At 43.0% G+C, this 21,776-nt stretch overlaps 1 protein-coding gene across 5 annotated transcripts in view; it reads left to right on the top strand.

Annotated features, from left to right (window-relative positions):
• Window positions 1-20,658, top strand: part of pde4d (phosphodiesterase 4D, cAMP-specific) — a 133,997-nt gene extending 113,339 nt beyond the window's left edge. For all 5 annotated transcript variants that reach the window (XM_084024440.1, XM_084024439.1, XM_084024441.1 and 2 more), the window contains 13 exons: window positions 1,079-1,115; window positions 1,210-1,286; window positions 1,694-1,743; window positions 5,888-6,000; window positions 12,769-12,862; window positions 13,028-13,203; window positions 13,369-13,467; window positions 13,577-13,741; window positions 14,002-14,101; window positions 15,793-15,947; window positions 16,060-16,182; window positions 16,534-16,716; window positions 16,804-20,658. In XM_084024440.1, the coding sequence (XP_083880566.1) occupies window positions 1,079-1,115; window positions 1,210-1,286; window positions 1,694-1,743; window positions 5,888-6,000; window positions 12,769-12,862; window positions 13,028-13,203; window positions 13,369-13,467; window positions 13,577-13,741; window positions 14,002-14,101; window positions 15,793-15,947; window positions 16,060-16,182; window positions 16,534-16,716; window positions 16,804-17,310 (1,879 nt within the window). In that variant the 3' untranslated portion in view covers window positions 17,311-20,658. The remainder of the gene's footprint in view (window positions 1-1,078; window positions 1,116-1,209; window positions 1,287-1,693; window positions 1,744-5,887; window positions 6,001-12,768; window positions 12,863-13,027; window positions 13,204-13,368; window positions 13,468-13,576; window positions 13,742-14,001; window positions 14,102-15,792; window positions 15,948-16,059; window positions 16,183-16,533; window positions 16,717-16,803) is intronic.
• The last annotated feature ends 1,118 nt before the right edge of the window (window positions 20,659-21,776 follow it).

Below are 21,776 nucleotides of genomic sequence, written 5' to 3'. Positions count from 1 at the left end.
AATGTAATCCTTACACCTCATTCTTTCATATCTTTTTTTTCCGCTGGATTGCACGAACAAGGAAATTTGAGATAGCCAACCCTCTTTATGAAATGGTCAACATCTTCATAAAAACATGGTCCAGGGAATTTCTCAGAGGAGGTTATTTACAAGATACACCAAAACCTGTATGCCTCCAAAAGTCTTAAGTAAATTGTGAACAGCCTTACCCTTGTATTCCTACCTCTCTCATATCTGTCTAAAAAGATTATTTCCATCCCTCTCAGAGAGTACGTCATCTTCACACTGAATACCTTCTATTTGTCTTGTGATAGTAGCACATGACAAGCCTGAGTCTCTTTTGACTTTCATGCCAGGCATGTCGGCTCACGTGCTATTTGGGTGTGCGTGCGTGATGTGTGGTAGATCTGCGCTGTGTGAGGAAAGCTCCGTGACAACCGAAGCAACCCTGTTACCTGAACAAACGTTCATAACGTTGCTCGGAGGTGAGCAAGATTCTGACTCAAAGTTTACCATTTCCTCAAGCTTGAGTCGAATGAGTAATGCCTTCACTCCCTTAACAACGCTCCCTGAGGTGCGTCTTAAACTCGTAAACCTAAACCGTGCTCGCTGACTTTCCCCTGGATTAATAAAAGACAACATGAATATGAAATAACGGTTGGGTATAGTTTAGGGCAGAGAATGGGAGGAATGGAAAGAAAGCGGAGAAAGGGTGACTGTGTGAGGGACATGACTGTACAGCAAGTGCAAGGACAGTGTGCAGGTTTCACAGTGTACTTACTGTGTGAATATGTTGCTGGAAATGCCATTCATTAAACCACCTTATGTGGACATGCCATAAATTCCTTCAAACTGTTGAAACGTAGGGCCGCAGCTGGTAGCTGATGTGATGAGTGGACATGTCACTGTGATTGAGTGGATCAGAGATGCTGAAACTAATCTAATGTGATGACCCCCCCCACCCTCCCCTCCTCCCCTTGACCTTTTCAGCACATGACCGCACTCCTTTGTTGTCCTGATGTCAGTCAACAGTAGATCTACAACTCACATTAATGCCACTGCCTTTGTTTTCTTTCAGTCATGGAGACGATATGATTGTAACGCCATTTGCACAGGTGAGTGCCATTTATTTATTTATTTTTTTGGTATTGTTTTCATAGCTCACACTGTCATAAATCGACATATGATTCTGTTCATCTTTTTCTTCAGGTTCTTGCCAGCTTGAGAACTGTACGAAACAACTTTGGTGCATTAACTAATCTACAGCAAGACAGGGCATCCAATAAGTAAGTTTATTTATTTTTTATTTTTTCAAGAATAAATAAAGATATCTCACATTGGGAAGGGTGACTGTGTTGTCACAATATTTGATGACAGTCACTTAATGATGTTCTGCTAAATAAGTGACCCCATGCTGCACCAACCTGCCACTGTGTCCAGAGCTCACTCACAGTACGGCCTTGCTCGCCCTCTGCTGTTGTTAATGGGTAGCCCACTGCAACAGACTTTGAAGACAGCGTCTGCTACAGTGCTCCCCACATGTTTAAACTGAGTGAAGGGAAATGGTGCTTCATTACTCGCCACAGTCGTGTATAAAGTTGTAAATGCAATCGTTTTGGGTAAACGTACCGATTGTTTGTTACGGGAAGGAAATGTCTCAGTGTGTGATGTTTCTGTCTTTCTCTTACAACAGGAGATCACCCATGTGTAACCCACCACCCATCACCAAGACCACCTTCACAGGTATGTTTGCAGCGAGAGCAGCATGATGTGTTTGTGTATGTGTGATTCGGTGTGTTATACTCACTCACATTCTGCTCACAATGGCATTACAGTGTGTTATACACCATGTATTACATGTTTATATACTGCTTGCACAGACAATGCTCAGTACGTGTGCAAGTGATCTTGCATTACACTTTTACTTAAAAACGGAGACCTTCACAGATTAGAATCAATATAAAGGATGCTTCCAGTGTTTATAGTGATGTTTTTGTCTGTTGTGAGATATCAGCATGGTGGTGATGAGGAGCTGGCAAACACAGACATGCTGTACAGGGAGCCAGGGAACATGAACGGAATATCCAACATGGTTAGAATACAAATATGGATGACATATTTTGCAGATAATCAGTTCACTTGTGCAAAAGCGTTGCCAAGAGAAAGAACACTGGTAAACCAAGAGCAAATTTCTCTTTCAGTAGCAGTTGCTTTGCTATTTTCTATACATTTTGGAGAGGTGTGGCCTCACGTTGACATAAAAAAAACTCTACAGACTTAGACACCTCAGACGGCGTCTATGTCTGTAGAGTTTTTGTTGTGAGTAGGAGGACGTGGCACAGACAGTCTTAGATGGCTAGAATAGACTTGTCCTTGGCAGTCACTTTGCTGCTTTAGCCATATCAATGGCTGTAACCTAGCTGGTGTTTGCAGGAAACACAATATAAATCACTGTTTTGTTTACCTGTAAGGCATGTGCACGTGGGGTACATGAAACATTCATTTTATTTCTAAAGTGTTAAAAAAAATGTGTTGCTTGTACCGCATTAGACAGAGATCTATTCCTCATAAGAATCACATTCCTGATACACAACCTGCTTATATACGAGGAACGGATGACATTGTGCTATATTTAGAACACAATCATACTGGTGCACAGCCATTATGGGCCCTGCCATAAACTGGTGATAGCTGTGAGTCATGGGCATGATTGTTTGAGAGTATTGACTACTTGTAATGCAACGGCTTGCTGAGGCAGCGACTTAGTCGTCTTGCAGATACAGACAATAAAGTAAGAATAATTAATAGTAACTCAGTAAGTTGGTCAGGGATAGACTAGTATTAAAATAGCTGCCATCCTCTCCTGCTTGTCATCTCTCTGCCATCTGTCATTGACTTACTTTTCCGATAAAGATTTTTGAAAATCATCTAAGATTTTTAAAAATGACCATTAGTTCTGTGACCTTTCACATATTTTGAATGACAATAGATGAGAATAGATCGCATAAGCTAAATCCAAAATGTTATTGGAGTTTATCAAAGTTTTGGTTTGTATCGTGGATATAAAGTTAATTGTAATACGAGCTAGGCCACCGTTCCTTTCCCTCTCTTTGATACTTGTGTGCCCTATATGGAAGCAGCAGGGCTTGGGGTACTTTAATATCAGGTCCCAAATAATAGGATATTTTATTTAAATGGCCTCTTAAATCCACTTAAGGTACTAAAGTTGAAGGAAATCAATAGTTTATTTTAAAGCTCCATGTGGAGGGACAAAAACGAGACAATTGAATGAGGAATGAATTAGAGTGAAAATAAACGTCTCTTTTAAAAAACAAAAACATAGTATTATATTGGCAAATGATACCTATGGTACAGGTTTCTTGTGATATTTTTTCAATTGGTGCAGGAATCACCTTAAAATGTAAAAGCTGAATATCCAAGCATTTGGGCTGATATTACAACATATGAATTATCTAAACAATTGTCATCACATCCGGATTATTTCTTAGTAATCCAGCCTCCTCCCTCCTCTTGGCTTCTTGTCTCTGAATATTTGTCTCCTTCAACCCCTTCTCCCTCCTCCTCCGCCTCGCTCATCTTCTCCCTCTCACAGTCCGACTTCACTGTCGAACTGTTCCGGTACACAGTTTGGCTGCAGCCCTGCGTCTGTGCAGCAGAGTGGCCTCTCCGAGCGCCGGTGTCTGATGTCGCACTAAGCATGAGAAGAATGTCATTGACGTCAGTGCAGTTGCTGTCAGAAAGAGTAGCACCCCAACCTCTGACACCACACCAGGGAGAGAGACGGAGCGAGAGAAAGGGAGACGGAGGGAAATAAAGAGGGGAGAGACAAAAGGGGGAGGAGGAAGGATGTTCAGAGATCAGCGGAGGAAACGAGGAGTGTGGGAGAGGAAGGGGACGAATGGAAGGAGGGAGGGAGAGATTTGTCAAAGACAATGAAGCAGGAGAGGGGGGATATTTTTGAGAATAGGAGGTGAGGTTCAGAGATGGTCAGTGGCCATGCTTATGCACTCATACTCAGGCGTCGAAACAATAATCATGAGCATGTTTACAATACACAATATAATATTATGATTCATCACTCCAATTTGTGATAGCCCTTTGATATATTAAGGAGCTAAAAAATTAACAACACATGCCACAGCTTTAAACTTTTCAGAATCAGAAATTGCCAAATTTGTTTTCACATATGGAATTTGTCTTGGTCTTCAGTGCGCACAATATTTACAAACAATAAACAGTAAACGATAAGAACACAAGTCAAAGTTCATCATTTACTTGGATTATAAATTGTCCCGGAATAAAAGATGAGTGAAAAGCAGCATTTTAATCCAAAATAAAGAGAGCATAACATTCATCCATAGGCTTTAATGGGGTCTGATTGCTAATTGAGATGTTAAGCTGATATCATATGACTGATTTCTCTGTCCATGTGATTGAATTACAGCTAAAGTGACCCCCCCCCCTCCCAGATCACAGATCACACAGCATTAAAAGCCGGCGCTTTCCTAAATTAGTCGAGGCATCCAAATGAATAGTCTTCTGACAAGGTCACATGATTCTGTTAACGTAGGAAGACACTGAGCACGTTCAGTTTCACATGAGAAGAAACTGAAGGGTGCTCTGATGTTGGGCTTGTGACGGTAACACTCTGTGTCATCAGACATCTATTTGTTTACCTCTCTGTTTCGGTGCATTTGTATGCTACACACATATTAGCATGCAGGCGCACAGCGTAGGGAGCTCCCAGCTCTGACTCCACTCCTCTTGTTACTCCAGTTCACATGTTGACACTCTCCCTTCCCCATCCACAGTGCAGTCCTCTCAGGCTTTAGGTACAGCTTGGGGAGAGCGGCACGTTTTGGCTACCAGGGACGCCGAAGCAACAGCAGCCCACCCCCTATACACACAGCATCTATAGGAAACACTATCCAGCACACACACAGCACCGGATTATACCCTTTGCTTCCCCGATACGATGGATATTTTCATTGGCAGAGAGGCCAAGGAGACAAAATCATGATGTGTTATGGTTAGCATTTTGTCTGGTGTGTGCGTGTGTGCGTCTCAGCGTGTATGCATGTGTGTGTCTGCGTCTTTGTATCTGTTAACCGTGTCAGGATGCTGTGAACAATCTGGTGTTTTGTTCCTTGCTAGACAGTATTGACATGGATCTTGACCAGTTCTGAGTCTCTCGCCGGATCCTCTTTTCTACCATCCCTGTCTTCCCTCCATCCCTCCTATGGCAGACATGGGCCTGCTCAGCAGACTGCTGTTCATCCTGCTACATGACTGGAATTACATCTCTCTCATGAATGATAGCGTAGACCTCACACACCACTGAGTGTGATATATGTGCGCCGTATGGGAAAGATAGTGAATGAGTCTGTTTGTGTGAGATTTCGGAGACATTGCTGCCGCTCCTTTTGCTCCGTGGGTTACCTCTGTGTTCTGTGGTGTGATTTTCCCGCTGTTAACATTTATTGGGACACCCAGAACTGACTCAGGGTGGCTGTTTGCCATTCATCACCCGCAACTGTACTCCCTGGGATTGTATCCGACTCACTCTTAAGGGAGGAATCCAGGAACTGGAACTGTCGGACAGCACTGGAGGTTTCTCTTCTCAAAGGGGAATCGATGAGCTTTTCTACAGCTGACCTGTGACTGCTCATCCGTGGGTTAGGATACAGGACTACTCCCAGGCCCCCACAGCTGGCTCACCTGTCCAGTATGAAGAGTCGCCCATGTGTCTACTCGGGGTATCCCAGCTTAGCTGTATGTGGGGTGGGAGACCCCGGGCCTGGACCGTCCACTAGCCCTCTGAAGCGGGCCCTTACTGACCCCTTGCCCTCCTGTCTTGCCCCTGCAGAGGAGGCCTACCAGAAACTGGCCACTGAGACCCTGGAGGAGCTGGACTGGTGTCTGGACCAGCTGGAGACGTTGCAGACAAGACACTCTGTCAGTGAGATGGCCTCTAACAAGGTAAGAATAACGAAAACGTTTACACCCACTTGTTAAGTTTAAATGTGGCCGCCAACATTAAAGCCTCTGCTATAGCTTCTGTGAGTGTTATTTAAAATGGTTGAGAAGCTGCTACCCAGGAGTCACTGTGGTGTGTTTTTGTGTCTTATGAGAACAGAATGTGTTAATTTATATAGTAACTAAGAGAAGAACTCACTTCTTCCACAATCATTATTTGGTTATTATTATTTGGTTGTATGACTTTTTCAGCACGCAGCCATCAAAGCACGTTTGGGTTATGTTATCAATGTGTTTAATTGATAGCATCATCATCATGCAGGAAGGGAGTTGGATTGTGAGCTGGCTCAGTGTCCTCCAGGTCCAGTGTGTGTGTATATATGTATATATATATTTATATATATATGCATGTGCGTGTGTTTTCCTGACTTAGGCTACCTTCGGGGACACATGTCTGGATAAAGACCAGTTTATTGGGGAGAGAATGTGTCCCTAATTTGGAAAGAGCAGATTTTGGGGTCAGGAGTTGAGGTTAGAATGAGGTTATGGATATGGTTATGTTAAGGTTAGTGTTTATCCAAATAGTGGTTAGGGTTCGAGTGAGTCTCCAGCAAATGAATGCAAGTCTATATAATGTCCCCAAAAGTGACCTAACTAAACATATGTGTGTGTAGCGGGAGGCTGCTGTGCCCCTCTGAATGCTGATGGGCTCTGGTGATGTCACACTCTGGTGATGTCACAGGAGGGGGGGTGGACCAGGACGCCAGGCAGGGACAGACAGACAAAGGAATTACACAAATGCACACGCTCACCGCTGATGTCACCACGGTCAAAAGCATAACCGGGCCATTTACCGCATTGAGAAGTGAAAAGATTAAAAGAAAAACAAAAACCTGTAACATGCACTACCTCACTCTTGCTCACCAGCACAGCTTTCTCTGGTTGTCATGGAAACAGCCACAGGCCCGACCAACCTGCTACCTCACACACACAAACATAGGTAATACAGTCACTACATCTCCCACATATAGCCGTTACTTTGTCTGTACCTTACAGACGTTCATTAATCAACACCTAACATACGCCATAATTCATGAATGAAGGAAAGTCTGAAAATAATTCCCCTTAAATAGAATTGAATTATAGCAAAAATCTGCATCTCAATTCTTGTAATCTAATCTTCTAATCTACCTCTACAGGCGTAGTGTAGATGTGTTCAGGATGACACAGTGAGGTGACTGTTCTAAATAACAAAGGTGGCTCCCAAAGGGATTAGCACAGATGCTGCGATAGCAAAAACATGGAACTGAAGGCTTTTCTCCACGGAAAAGATGTTTTCGCTCTTCTCCCGACTCGCTTCTGTCTGGGTTTGATTGACAGATGGTTCAACCAATAAACCGCCACATATTTTTTTTAAAGTGCCTGCCCTTTTCCTAACAGTTTCAGATAATGGGCTTCTCTGATGGTTCTGTGTTACAAACCATTGGGCAGGTCAGGTTAGTGAAAATCCCCATCGATACTGTGGCAATGTCCTTCAGCGTTCACATTGCAAAGGTGCTGTTGTTTGGTGTTTGCTCATTGGAAGGCGTACAGTTCCTTCTGCTTTTGACATTCCCCATTAATGACCCCAATCAGATTCTGACATAACAGGGAAATAATCCACTTCACCTCTGAGCCCAGGGGCTGCTGTAAGTGTAGGTCAAACACTGTTATATACCTGTTTAACCTAAGGGATTTCACACCAGTGAGAACAAGCGTTCATCCGATCTACTTTACACTGGGTAGGCATTTTGGATTTTGAATACATCAGTGACCAGCGACCTGAATAGGGAAAGAATAGTTTGTCGTAAAGATAAGATCACCTGGAGCACAGTGTTGTGTTTGTGTCGACATCCAGAATGTTTGTAGCTTCTGTTGAACCTTGGCTAACAAGCTAAATGTACAGCAGATCCTATCATTACATCAGCACTGATTCTTGTTGCACAAGGAGTGTTTTCTATTCCCAACCACACATGTCTGGATCCTCTCTTCTGGGCACCACACATACTGTACGACCTGGCTAAAACCTTAGCACGTCTGTTACAACACTTTAAATACATTTGTTAACATCAGAGAGCCATCACAACCGTTTCCAGACATTCAGTGATGGTGCAGATCTGAGGGTTTGGATTCTGTTTCTTGACTATATATATATTTCAGGCTGGCGATACACAATGTTGTAGTATGAAGCCTTCTGCTTCTGCTTGAGGTGAAGAGATGAGAGCAGCTCATAATTAGTCTAGATAATTGATGGACAATCCTCTTATATGGCGATGTTTTTTGATGCCTTACAGGCTGAAAAAAATGGGTGTGTGCACCGAGGCTGTGTCCAGGGTTTGCAGAACCGTTTATGCGCCGGTTTTGTTGATGCTTTTACTGTACTTCACTATTCACTGCTTTACTTCGGCTAGGAGACATCTCCAAATTGGGTCATCAGTCTGTTAGTAACTTGTTAGTCTTGGATGTCCAGGTCAAAGTCATTCTGCAGTAACTGAAGAAGTCCCTGTGCTGGTAGATTTTGTCTTTTGGCTTTTCTGAACTGGATTTTCTTGTAAGGCTGTATGTCGGGACCCCTACTATACTTATCTCCATCGTCAGTTTGATCTATTTGTCTTTGCAACTTTCAATTGTTATTATTGATATTATTATTATATAATTATAAGATATCATCAGTGGTAAATTCATTGAAAGCCGTTAGTAGCAGCAGTTGTTCTTGCTCTCCTGTATTCTATGGAGTGAGAGAGAGAGAGAGAGAGAGAGAGAGAGAGAGAGAGAGAGAGAGAGAGAGAGAGAGAGAGAGAGAGAGAGAGAGGTGGGGGCGTCCGCCGCCAAATGTGGAGTGTGAGAAAAGAAACAAATGCAACGGAGATCTGGAGGTGTCATGGGCTATATACAGCCGGGAGTGGATATTTCTGGTCAATCCGCCGAGGAACAAATTACACACAAGTCACAGCTAAGCTTGGTGTGACACTTTCCAATTTCAACCCAATAGTTTGTGTTCACACCTCTTGGCTAAGCTATCAATATGTGTGTGTGTACGTGTGACGGAGGGAGGGGTTTGTGCCGAGACGTGTCGCTGGGCGTTATATTTGTGTATACTGTACGCTTCTGCAGGGAGTGAACTGTGTGTGTGTGGTGGGCGTGTGCCGGCCTGCTTGGCTAGGAGTCAGTCAAAGCTGCTGGATCTCAGTTAGCCAGTTGTCTCATCTGCTCCAGCGTAGCTGTAAATTACTCCCAGTGCCAGGCTGGCTGAACGTCTGGGGTGTAAAGTAAGCAGAGACAGGTTTGGTCCCTTTTCAATCCATGTAGCCACTGGACCCGCACAGACACGACACATGTGACACACACACACACACACACACACACCAAGAAAAAAAACACACAATCGCAGGTTCATTCTAGACTAAACTGTGTTTTCAAAAGCTGTCTTTCTAAATCATAAATCGGTATTTTGGTCAACTTTTTCGACTTAATTATGTATAATGTATTGTGATCCTGCTTATCATCATTACACCATCTATATTTGATATTTTTATAATAACAACATACAGTATCTAAGGTACGGCTGCACAATTAATCAAATATTAATCGCGATCATGCGCATACAAAACTGAGTGCGTATCACAGCCAGCGGCAAACATTCTGAAAACTTTTTCGGTAATACAACAGAAGAGCAGATGGGCAAAATAAAAATGTGCTGAATTCAAATAAAATATGTTTATTTTAACTCTAACATCATGCCATTACAGCATGTTGAATTGAATTGAATTATTGCTCAGATCTGTAGCTCCCATCGGCTTTATAGAGCGCTTTCTAACGAGTTTCAGGTCATTGTTTAGCATCCAGGCCACAACTTAACTGTTTTGGTCGACTCTCACCAATTCCATATATCATTGTCGGCCAGAGCAGACTCTTCTTTTTTATAAAACGCCTGATTTTTGCTCCTCTGACTTGATATTTTGTCGCATTTTTCTTGTCCGTTTGGACGGTTGTATGTAAGGTGTGGCTTTAAATCTTTTTTTAATCTCTTGAAAAGGAGATCTCATCAAGTACAAAAGCATTCAAATTGCAGATCAATACGTGCTTTGTTTCCAACTAAAGCGACAACTACTTGAGCTCAGTGACAAACACGGCAGCCTGTGTGGACACAGCGCTTTCAGTTCCTATCCTACCGAACCCACTTCATATGAATGTGATGCTCATTCCTTTTGCAAGATTAATTGGTTTTCACGTAACGCATCATCTCAATAGTGATGTTACTGTGACTCATCTCCCATCTATAACCGCGTGAGCGCTGACATCAGTTTCTTTAGCGTTGTATCATGTTGGATGAGGTAACCTGTGCTGTGACCAGTCAACACACGAAAGCATACACACTCACACACTAGTGCTTGTAATGTAAACATGTACTGTATTTACACACACCCATGCACGCACGCACTAAACCACATCCCACTACACTGCAGGAATGGAAGGAAAAGGGAAGGGGTGAATTTTCCGGTGACTTCAGTCCCAGCCAATCACACAGCAGGTGACCTCAAGTCTGTTCCAATCTAAGCCAATCAGAGGTGATGATGAGCTCACACTTCTTCCATATCTGGGCCCTGATTTGCTGCTGTTGTGTGACACAGTGAAAGAAGCAGCCTGTGCTCTTCACATGGGAGCCAGCAGACAGGCAGCCAGCCCTGTTTGGGAGCTGTTGACAGATTTTTTTTCTCTTTTGCTGTCCTGGTGCTTTGGCATCTATCAAGCATCCGCACCATCATCAATTATTCAGAGCCTCAGCAGTGTGTCCCCGTATGCGAGCGCATGCATGTGTGTGTGTGAGCGCGTGCACGTGTCTCAGTGTGTGTGGTCACGATATGCTCTCATCGGATCTTTGGGGAGCCACGTTCCCACCACTCCTCTCTCAGAATCTGTTTTTCCTCTCCGCTTCCCGGAACATAGGCTCCTTTCAGCACTGGAACATGATGCTTCATTTATGGACATTGAACCTAGCCTTTTACTGGCCAGAGCCGTGGACTGTTTTGGTGTCTCGTGCTTTCATCTTCTAAACTGTATTTTTGGGTCAAAATCTGTACCTTTTCTGTTTCTGGAGCTCTTTTGTTGATTTGTCAAAATGCCTGAAGCAAATTATCTGCTCTCTGTGTCCTGGGGATATATAAAGGTAAGATAGTCTGTTTTAATGCATTATTCAGGTGGGGGTGGTTTTCTACCCCTATTCTATTGTTTAGTGGTGTTTTTTTGTAGCTGAGGTTAATCTTTGAAGCAGATTTGCATGCGAAGTTATATGACCACAAATAGAAAGCGCATACTGTATGTAACGCCTCACCAACATGTCGCCCACTGAACAATCCTTCAAAGGTGTGACATTTCTGGATCCATCATCCATTTTGATGCATCTGTGATTGAGAGAGCGGATGATGCTTGCACTGCACTCTGAAAGGTGTAGACATGGCTGGAGCTGTGATGAACATATGTAGTTACATTTATTCAAGGGAATTTGAATTTAAAAGCATTTGCAACTGTAAATTGTCAAATACTCGTGGGTTATTTTAGGGGTTTTTTTTATGCCACGGTGTCTCTGTTAGATGGAATATAACTCTTAGAGCTCTGTGAAGACCTTTTTAGGTCAACAATCCTCTCGGTAGTTGAGTTGCTCCACATTTTTTGATGATATGAGGGATGTCTTTTAGGATAGCCGCGCATTTTATTAAAACGTATAAACATAAAATAAAAATGTCTCATCCCATTTCCATTTAATTTATTTGTTTTAAAAAGTATGCATCATACTCTATTGTCTTTTATTACCTGAGCACTAAGCACCTAAGCACACTACAGATGGTTCCTTGCCTCTTTTGTCTCCATTTTAAAAAGCCAGCCATTGCACGCCCGTGGGTCTTATTCAATAGGATGTCAATACTCAATCAGGCAGTAAGCACTCTGCAGTGTTGTAATGGTCTATTTTAAGCGATCAATATTGACGTGTATACTTAAACAATACACATAAATTATGCATTTGGACCGAGGCCAGAAGGCTTCAGACAAAGCAGTGACTTTGCTCGAGAGGTTTTTTTGGTTTGCAGTCAGTTTTGTAACTATGTTGTTTAGCAGCCACTTTAGAAAATCCCTGATTTCTAAGCATTCTCCTCCACGTCAATCAGTTTGGTCTTCGAATCAAAACCAGGGGCTAAATTTGGGTCTGCCACTTCAATTACAGAAGGCACAGGAGGCAGAGTGGAGAATAGGGTGAGGGAGAGTCAGGGAGGAGCAGGCAGTGCAGCAGAGAAAACAATTGAAAGAAATAAACTGTAAAATTGGGTTACTGGTTATGTACATCCCTGGAAGAAGCCCTCTGACCCACGTTTGTGTGTGTGTGTGTGTGTGTGTGTGTGAGACGTTCCTGGGTACACCTCTTTTGATGTGACTGGACATTTCAAAAATCTGTTAGAAAGGGCCCATGTTGGTGAAATCGTTGGATTTCTTCACTGACCTCATACTTTTTTTTTGCCTTGAACATATTTAGAGAACATTTATAGTCAAATGACAATAGTTTATTTGGCTCGTGAATGCACTGTGTGGTATATGAGTAATATTTATTTAAATATGTGTTGGGTACTTCTGAATATGAGCTGTAAAAAAGGAAATTGTGATTCATCTGACCGGTATTCAAACTGTGAAAACCCTCATATTGTGTGTGTGTGTGTGTGTGTGTGTGTGTCCCTCTTTCAGTTCAAGAGGATGTTGAACAGGGAGCTGACTCACCTATCAGAGATGAGCCGCTCTGGGAACCAGGTGTCTGAGTTTATCTCCAGCACCTTCCTAGGTGAGTGATGACACAGGATGCACTCACTGGTTCGTAATAAAAAAAATAAAAAAATCTCATTCTGCCTGAAAAATGAAAATGAATACGCAGTATACATAATTTCCCTACTGTTTTTTACTTTAACTGGGATATAGTAATACCTTGTGTTTCACTGTCTGTCTCCAGACAAGCAACATGAAGTGGAGATGCCGACCCCTCAGACGCAGAAGGAGAAGGAAAAGAAGAACAAGCCCATGTCTCAGATCAGCGGGGTGAAAAAGCTGCAACACTCCTCCAGCCTCACAAACTCCAATATCGCTCGCTTTGGAGTCAAGACCGAGACCGAGGATGAACTCGCTAAGGTGCGTTTGTGTGTCCACACAGACTGTGCTGTGACTGTAAAATAAGACACGCATTCACATAAATACAGTGGACACGATCTGAAATGTAGTGTTGGAGCTCAGGCAATAATGAAGGGAAAAAAGGATGCTTTGTTTCTAATTTTGTCTGTAACGCTTGTTTTTCAGGAGTTGGAGCATGTGAATAAATGGGGCCTTAACGTTTTTAAAATCTCAGAGTTTTCTGGGAATCGGCCACTGACAGTCATGATGTACACGATATTCCAGGTAGGGCCGTTGCTTCTTCTTTGTCTCTTTCACCACAAAAAAAACAATGCTTGTTGAATCCTGAAATTGGTTTGACCCCCAACTCCCTCTTGTGTTCTGTGGTTTGCAGGAGAGAGACTTGTTAAAAACGTTTAAAATTCCACTTGACACCTTCATAACATACCTGATGACCTTAGAAGACCATTATCATGGTGATGTGGCCTACCATAACAACATTCATGCTGCTGACGTCACCCAGTCAACTCATGTGCTGCTATCCACCCCTGCCCTCGAGGTGAGGCGTGTGTGTGCGCACACACACACACACACACACACACACACACACAAAGCAAACGCTTGCACAGACACATATATGTACATGCACGCACAAACACCCAGCTCACGCTTCCACAATCAGCTTCAATCAAACCCAGCTCAAGTCCAATCAATGCCTCTTCTTTTGCAAGGATTTCTTTGTCCAGCGATTCGATTCTCTCATCAGTGCCCCCCCCCCCCCCCCCCCCCTCCCCTCTGTGCTCGGTTCTTTCCTTCCAGGCTGTGTTCACGGACCTCGAGATCCTAGCTGCCATATTTGCCAGTGCGATTCACGACGTGGACCATCCTGGTGTCTCCAACCAGTTCCTCATCAACACCAGTGAGTCTAAATATGGGGCTGTCTTAGCGGCTACGTCAGTGACTCAGCGGTGTCATTAGTGCACATTCACAAACGCAAACACACACTCGAAGGCTGATGCCCAGGTGTGAACAGGCACGCTGCCTCACCGGCACACACACACACACACACACACACACACACTTACACTGGCATTCTACAGACAATTAACCATTTCTCTGATGAATGAAACTGAAAACCAAACCGCGGATGCATGAATATTCACACATACATGACACGGATGGTCAAAATGTACATGTGCATGCAAACATGCTAAGTGCTAGTTTTTCTAATTTGTGTGATGGCTTTGACTAATGGTTCCAAGGAAGAGGAGTTCAAAGAGGAAATCAATATCGTCCACAATAGTACCCTTTCCTTGTAAGACATCACCGTTCAGGCAAACATGTTCGCCGGAAAACAACATCCTCCCAAAGACATGGATGTAGTAGACCACGCTGCATGTTATGTGGTTTAAATGCTCTCGTCGGGTAACACGGTGGTATAGTAGTTCCCTAAGCTGCTGGACTTCTCTCTAATGTGCATCTATCTGTCTGTCTGTCTGTCACCCAAATTATAAAAAATTACATTAATAAATAAATGAATGAATCATATTCACCAGCTGCAAATAGTTTTGGTTGTGAAGTATCTCTTGTTGCAACATCAGCCTCTTTCCCAATTAGCCTACTAATCACACTGAATTTTGTTTTATATGTGCGTTAATCTCTTCCACGCTTTGTGATGTCATATGTCTTGCACAACACCCATCGTGGAGTGGAGGAAGAAAGCACAACGATATTTCAAATCTGGGGGGGGGGGAAGAAGCCAAAATTTCCACACGACTAGATATCACCCAGGGTGGTAATGGAGAGGGGGAGAACTGAGCCTCGGACCAGATTAACAGGGTTCATGGTGTTGTTCTGGTAGCTGAAGTGTCCTCAAGCAAGAGGCTGAACCTCTGCTCTCTCCCTGCTTTAACTGACTCACTCGCTCATGGCTGGAGGTGCCGTACATATTGCCTTGATCTGGCAATTTAGAGGAAAACACAAACAAACAGAGGTTATATCTACTGGCTATTGCCTTAAACCATCGTCCCCGATACCATTACACATGTGTGTTGCATAAGGGTATTAGTAATACGTTATCAGAACAGAGAATGCACTGCACAGACTCACACACTCCACAGTCCACACACAAAATGTGGTGTGCTTTCCCATAAGCCCAAATGGGGAATCCCTGCAGAAAAGGCAGCGTGAGTCATCCTAGTTAGGAGCCACCAGACTGATCCTCTTTCAGCCACAGAGCAGGATCCCCTTTCTCCCCTCTGCAGCTCTGTTCCACTGTGGCCGAGCCTAATGCATCTTAATGGAAAATCTAAATACGGCTAGAGGACCTTCAAATGACCCAGAGTGGGGAAACCTCTTGGTGGAAAACATGCCGGCGCTTTCTTTCTGCCACTCACAGAATGTGTTTGTGCAGCACGTATAACATTTGGACAGGCCTGTTAGCAGTGAACTTTGTAGCTCTAATTAGCTCCTCATTGTGTTGACAAGATGTACCTTGTTGTATGTGTACTTCCTTATATAATACATTTTTTAATAGATAAATGACATGTGGATGTCATGTTTCTATCATGTTATCACAGGAAAAAACTATCAATTGTGTCGTCCATGCAGATTCAGAGCTAGCGTTGATGTACAATGACTCGTCCGTGTTGGAGAACCACCATCTAGCAGTTGGTTTCAAGCTTCTACAAGAGGAGAACTGTGACATCTTCCAAAACTTGACCAAAAAACAAAGACAATCACTGCGAAAGATGGTCATTGACATTGTAAGTGGAAAAAAAACGATGTGAAGTGGAATGCATTATGTGCACTGCATTATACATGAATCCCTTTCTCCCGTTATTTTGAATACTGACTGTGTGTTCTGGGTCTTCCCAGGTGTTAGCAACAGACATGTCCAAGCACATGAATCTACTGGCCGATCTGAAAACTATGGTGGAAACCAAGAAAGTGACCAGCTCTGGAGTCTTGCTGCTGGACAACTACTCTGACAGGATACAGGCAAGACATCACTCTTTTTTTGTTGACTTTCATGTTTATTCAAATAGCTGAGTCCCCTCGAATGTCCTGCTGTACTTGGGCTTCAGAAAACTGTTCACATCTGTAGAAAAATCCATCACTCCCACGGAGAGTAAAGGAAATGTTACAAATGTGGGACTAATAAAGGACTATCTTGTCTTATCTTATGTATCATAACCCATAGCTCATGTCCTGGCCTTCGCTCAGTAGGCCTTGGTCCCTCCAGAATGTGCGGGTCATGTGACACACTAATATGCCAGCTTCTCGCTACCTTAAATCATGAAACATGTGGAAGGCATTGGTGTTATAACCTTTATTATTTGTTGTATCCAGGTTCTCCAGAACATGGTGCACTGTGCAGATCTGAGCAACCCCACTAAGCCTCTCCAGCTGTACCGGCAGTGGACGGACCGCATCATGGAAGAGTTCTTCAGCCAGGGGGACCGCGAGAGGGAGAGGGGCATGGAGATCAGCCCCATGTGTGACAAACACAACGCCTCGGTAGAAAAGAGCCAGGTAACACACACACACACACACGTGCTGTACATGCACATGTTTAAAGTGCACCGACACCCTGAATGACCCGTTCTTCCGTCCATGTAGGTTGGTTTCATAGACTATATCGTTCACCCTTTGTGGGAGACGTGGGCTGACCTGGTCCATCCGGACGCCCAGGACATCCTGGACACGTTGGAAGACAACAGGGAGTGGTACCAAAGCACCATCCCCCAAAGCCCCTCCCCCACCTTGGACGAGGCCGACGACGGCACTCGACCCCCGGGAGGGGACAAGTTCCAATTTGAGCTCACGCTGGAGGAGGACGGGGAGTCGGACACTGAGAAAGACAGCGGCAGCCAGCCGGAGGAGGAGGAGGAGGAAGACGAGGACGAGGAAGACGAGGAAAACAGCTGCACTGACTCTAAAACGCTCTGTACGCAGGACTCTGAATCGACGGAGATTCCCTTGGACGAACAGGTGGGTGAGGATGAGGAGGAGGAGGTGACGGAAGAGGGGCAGACACCTTGCTCGCAACCATGTGTCGTGGAGGAAGAGGTAGCGGAGGAGGAGGAGGAGGAGGAAGAGGAGAAAGAGGAATCCCTCCACACATAGCAGTGTATGGACAGCACCTGATTAACTGTTCTTCTTAGTAATGACAGATGATTATTTATAGAGTATTTTTGGGGTTTTGTGGAGTCCGTCTGTGTTTTTTATACATCTATGTTTCTGGTCCCAAAGCGTGCGCTGCTCTCCACCTTGGCCACTCCTCCCCGTCAGCTTCGTTCAGACACGCCCACCGGTACTTCTTCAAGTTTTTTTGCACTCAGGAAAACTCTTCTCCCATTCCCGTTTGTTCTGAAGTGGTGTGCCCTTATTTCACTTTTACGCCTCCCCTTTACAAAGCTTACGTGCGGCCTGCCGTCCTCACGATATCACGTTTCCCTTCACCTTCCGCTTCGCCTCAGCCTTGCCCCGAACGTTTAGCAGTGTTTTTGCGTTTTATCAAGTGCCCATACTCTACAGAGACGGTTCTCGGGTGTGTGTTCGAGGAGAATCTCACCTCCCCGTTTGGTCATTTCCTCCCCTCTGCAAATTCGGAGGCGTTTTATACTGCCGTTCCGCCGAAAAAACCTGACTGGGACGCCGCAGAGATGAAAGCTGCAGCACACCGGGGAGCTTTTTCAGACACATTTCTGATGTGGAAGTCTTCCTTGACTGATACAAAGCTCCAATCTAAACAGCCATGACGCTGTCCTAGACCTCTTTAATTTTTTGTATCGTACTGTATGTAAGATTCAGATATTTTCTAGAATTTACTTTTGCAATCCTAGGCTTTCCTTTTGTTCGCAAAGAAGATTAGAGGACTTTTGGGAACCAATGGGGAGAAATGTATCACAGATATTCTGTGTATTTTGAAGGCGGGATCTTCACGACTGGATTGCATTAGGAGTGTACTAAGGTGTTTGCACTTGCTCCAAATAGCATTTATACTACTATTACATACCACTACACCCACTTTTGGTTAGTTCTGTGAGTTGGAATTTGGAGTTTCTTCACAATAACTTCTTCTTTTGGTGACAGCTTTCACTGAGAAAGAAGCAGGAACCCGAAGTCTCATGCTTTACTCTCATTGAAGCAGTTTATGATGTGGATGAAGCCTTTAAATTTGATTATTGTTGCCTGCAGTTCTTTTGAACACATCCTGAGACAATGCAATGCTTTGTAGTTGATACAAAAAGCACCTTTTTTTTTAGAAGCTTGGTTAGTGTTCAGAGTATTCAGAAATAGTAATAGTGTTTAAAAACTACTGGGGGTGATTTTATACCAATGTTATGAACGATTTTACTGTCCTCTCTTTTATTTTTCATTTAAGTCGATGTACACATCAAAAACTGCTGCATAGCTGCTTGTTTTTCCGCCACTTCATTTTCTGTTAATTTATTTTGCATCAAAACAATGTTTCATCTTGCCGTCACAACATGAAACCCAGTTGCTGTCTTTGTTTTCGACAAGACAATCAGCTCCGTTGCGTAGTCATCAGATAAGACTTCTTCTCTTCTACGTAGATACTCGAATGCACTGATATATTCATACATCACCACTTCAATATTTCTTTTTTTAAACTCGCCAAAAACACTCTTTCGTGAATACCTAGGCTTGAACAGTGCTGTCTTACACCTCGGCCAAGACTCTTCCTTTTTCCATGTTTCTATCATTTTTTTTTTCACTTTACACCTGTTGCTATTATTTATTGGTATATTTTTTATATTTGTTGAGTCGTTTTTTGCAATATAAAGGTGGTACAGTAAATATTTAACTGTAGCATAGACCACAGTACAGGCTTGGCAGTTACAACACCCATTTTTTTCCTCTCTCTGTGTAAATAAAATATAGAAAATCAACAAATGAAAAAAAAACACTTGAAATACTGCACATTGCTTTTTTTTTTTAAAGAGTGCTTGTTTTAATTACGTGTCATTTTAAAACTTTTTATTTAATCTTTTATTTTGTGCCAAGATTTCTCTTTTTTTTTTTCATCCTCACCCAATGCCTGTAATAAAGATTTCTGGTTTTATCGCTGTTTACAAACATATATTTATTGTGCTGTACATAATATATAATTATTAATGTTATTACTATCATAATGCCGTTTGTTGTAAATGGTTGATTCTTATCATCCCTTTTGGTGATGGTGTGGCTGTATTACGTACCTCTTGTTGAGAGAATGTTTATTACACATGAGCTTCAGTGTAAAAATGATCCATCGACATGTTGCTTATCTGAGAAGTAGCTCAGTGACGAGAGGGGGAAAGCCAAATTGTTTTTTAAAAAGAAACTGTTCCTTGGCCCATGGGCTGTGCCTTAAATTCAAACGCATGTCATTTACTTCAGCCTTTTTTTTTTTTTCTATTTTGTTTTCTAGTTCTCTTTTGCTGCATTAGTTCACGTCTTGGCTCGGGTTGGCCTGATCTCCCCGTTGTGAATTTGAAAACGTTGCCTTTTTACTATCACAGCCAAACACAAGTTGCTCCGTCAAAACGTGGCTCTGGGTAGAAAATATGTTGTCAGAAGCTAACGGGGATTCAGGTCAACCACAAGCCACGGATGGACTACTTGAGTGATGTGCGGCCTACAGCCGGATGTCCAAGAGTCGTATTTGCTGTAGACCTGGTCCGAACAACCTCGCACCTTTCCTTACACCCCGCCACTAAACTCAGAGATGCGACGCAACCGCCCAGGTGTGAACGGGTGCCGTTTCCATCCGCGCGGTCGTGTCACAGCTACAAACACTGAATGGGGTGCAACGGGAGTGTCGCATTGCTGCTCGACCACAGCCTACAAAGCACAGAGGCTTTGAGACACATCTGCATGTTCAGCCACTGCTGCATTAATTATGGCTGAAACACTGACAGTGTGTTGCTTATCTATGCTCGGCCCACACTTCCACTCACATTACTTGCAATATCCAAAACCACTGACATCTTTCTGCCTGGACAGGGGGAGGGTTTAGTAGATTTCTGTAGTGAAGGGCAGGTCGGGGGGGCGGGTGGGGGAGGGGGGCAGGGGTTTGGGTGAGTGCATCATCGTCCCCCGAAACGGGGGACTCATATTTTGACACACATACTGTAGATTCTAAACAGCCCTGGACCAATGGAAACAGTGGGTTCTTTTCTCATTTTGTGTTCTATTTTTTATGGTATGAAAGGAAAACACAAACTGTAACTTTAAAAAAGGTCTTCAGGACAAATATTTTTTTGGGTTTTGTCTTTAGAATGCCAACTTGTCTGGAAGTTTCACAGGACAATTAAAATGTTATTTTAATGGATTCCTTGTTAATTGCAGTCTATTGGATAGCACTGTAGATCATACAACTTTATGTAAAAAACATCTGAAAAAAATAATTGAAAAAAAGTTTTTATATGCAATGGATTAAATAAAAGCATGGGTTGATTCTGCCTACTCTATGGTGTTCTTGTTGTCTTTGTTTCAGAGGGTAATCCCCAGTCCAGTGTGGGATTTGTAAGAGAAAACATGAACTGAGAGGAACATTTCAGACATCATGAAACTTTTAAATGGTGGCTTGAATTGAATCGGCTGAAGCGGTAAATTCAGTCATTAATTAAATTAAATTAAAAACTAAACAGCAGTATGTGCTGCTCGTCTCGGTGAACAGTTGCCGTAGCAGCCCTGAAAAGGCTGTGATTACCTTTGTTACGTTAGCCAGAGCTTCCACTAGAGGGACTGTTCAATTTTGGGTAAATCTGCTTCTCCGTTAAGGCAGCCAGGATGTGTAAGACTTTACCTCTGAATGCTGCTCCTAAACATAACTTATTAGTGTGTCTTTAAAGTGGAGCTGAAATGAAAAATGCCTTTTTTAAATCACATCACCAGTCATATTGTGTAAAAAAAAAATCTATTTATTCATATTTTTATGTCCAAATCCAAAGTTTTTATCATCCTGGAAAACACAATTTGCAAGCAGGAATTTACTCTTGTTCTTCCCTTGTTTGTTATGGGGTGGTTGTTCATTATTTTTTATTTTTTGCTTCTCTCAGATTTTTATTCTAGTTGTTTTATGTTTTAACTATAAGGATTTGATTTACTACAACTGATCCTGTGCATCACTGGTGGCCATCAGCGGATTACCAATGAAAATTACCTTTTAGTTTTATCTGGTACAATACATGTATTGTGCATCAAACAAAATAACAGCAAATAACTATTTTCTTTCTCTTCTATCTTGTAACTATCTTCTTTCTCTGTAGATACAGTGGAGTAACATCTACCTGAGCAGAGAATGAAGTCGCTCTCCCTCTGTGTGTGTTGTCATTTCAGTGTCAAAATGTTCAAAATGTACCCAGAAAAAGTATTTAAATATTGCAGGCTACAAGAGTGTACTTTCATACTGCTGCATTACCACACCGGAAATGTATGCATGCAGTCTAATGTCAAAAGTTCCACATTCATCACCAGCTGCAATATGCAGACCTAGCACACCAACACTAGATGGCGTACGTTGCCTAGAAATGAAGCAAGGCGTCACCGTAACAGACCAGCAGAGACAGCAGGTCTGGATT

The sequence above is a fragment of the Eutrigla gurnardus genome (assembly GCF_963514095.1).
Source record: "Eutrigla gurnardus genome assembly, chromosome: 13".
Lineage (NCBI taxonomy): Eukaryota > Metazoa > Chordata > Actinopteri > Perciformes > Triglidae > Eutrigla > Eutrigla gurnardus.
Note: the sequence above shows the minus strand (reverse complement) of the source record. Positions and strands in the feature narration are given on the sequence as shown.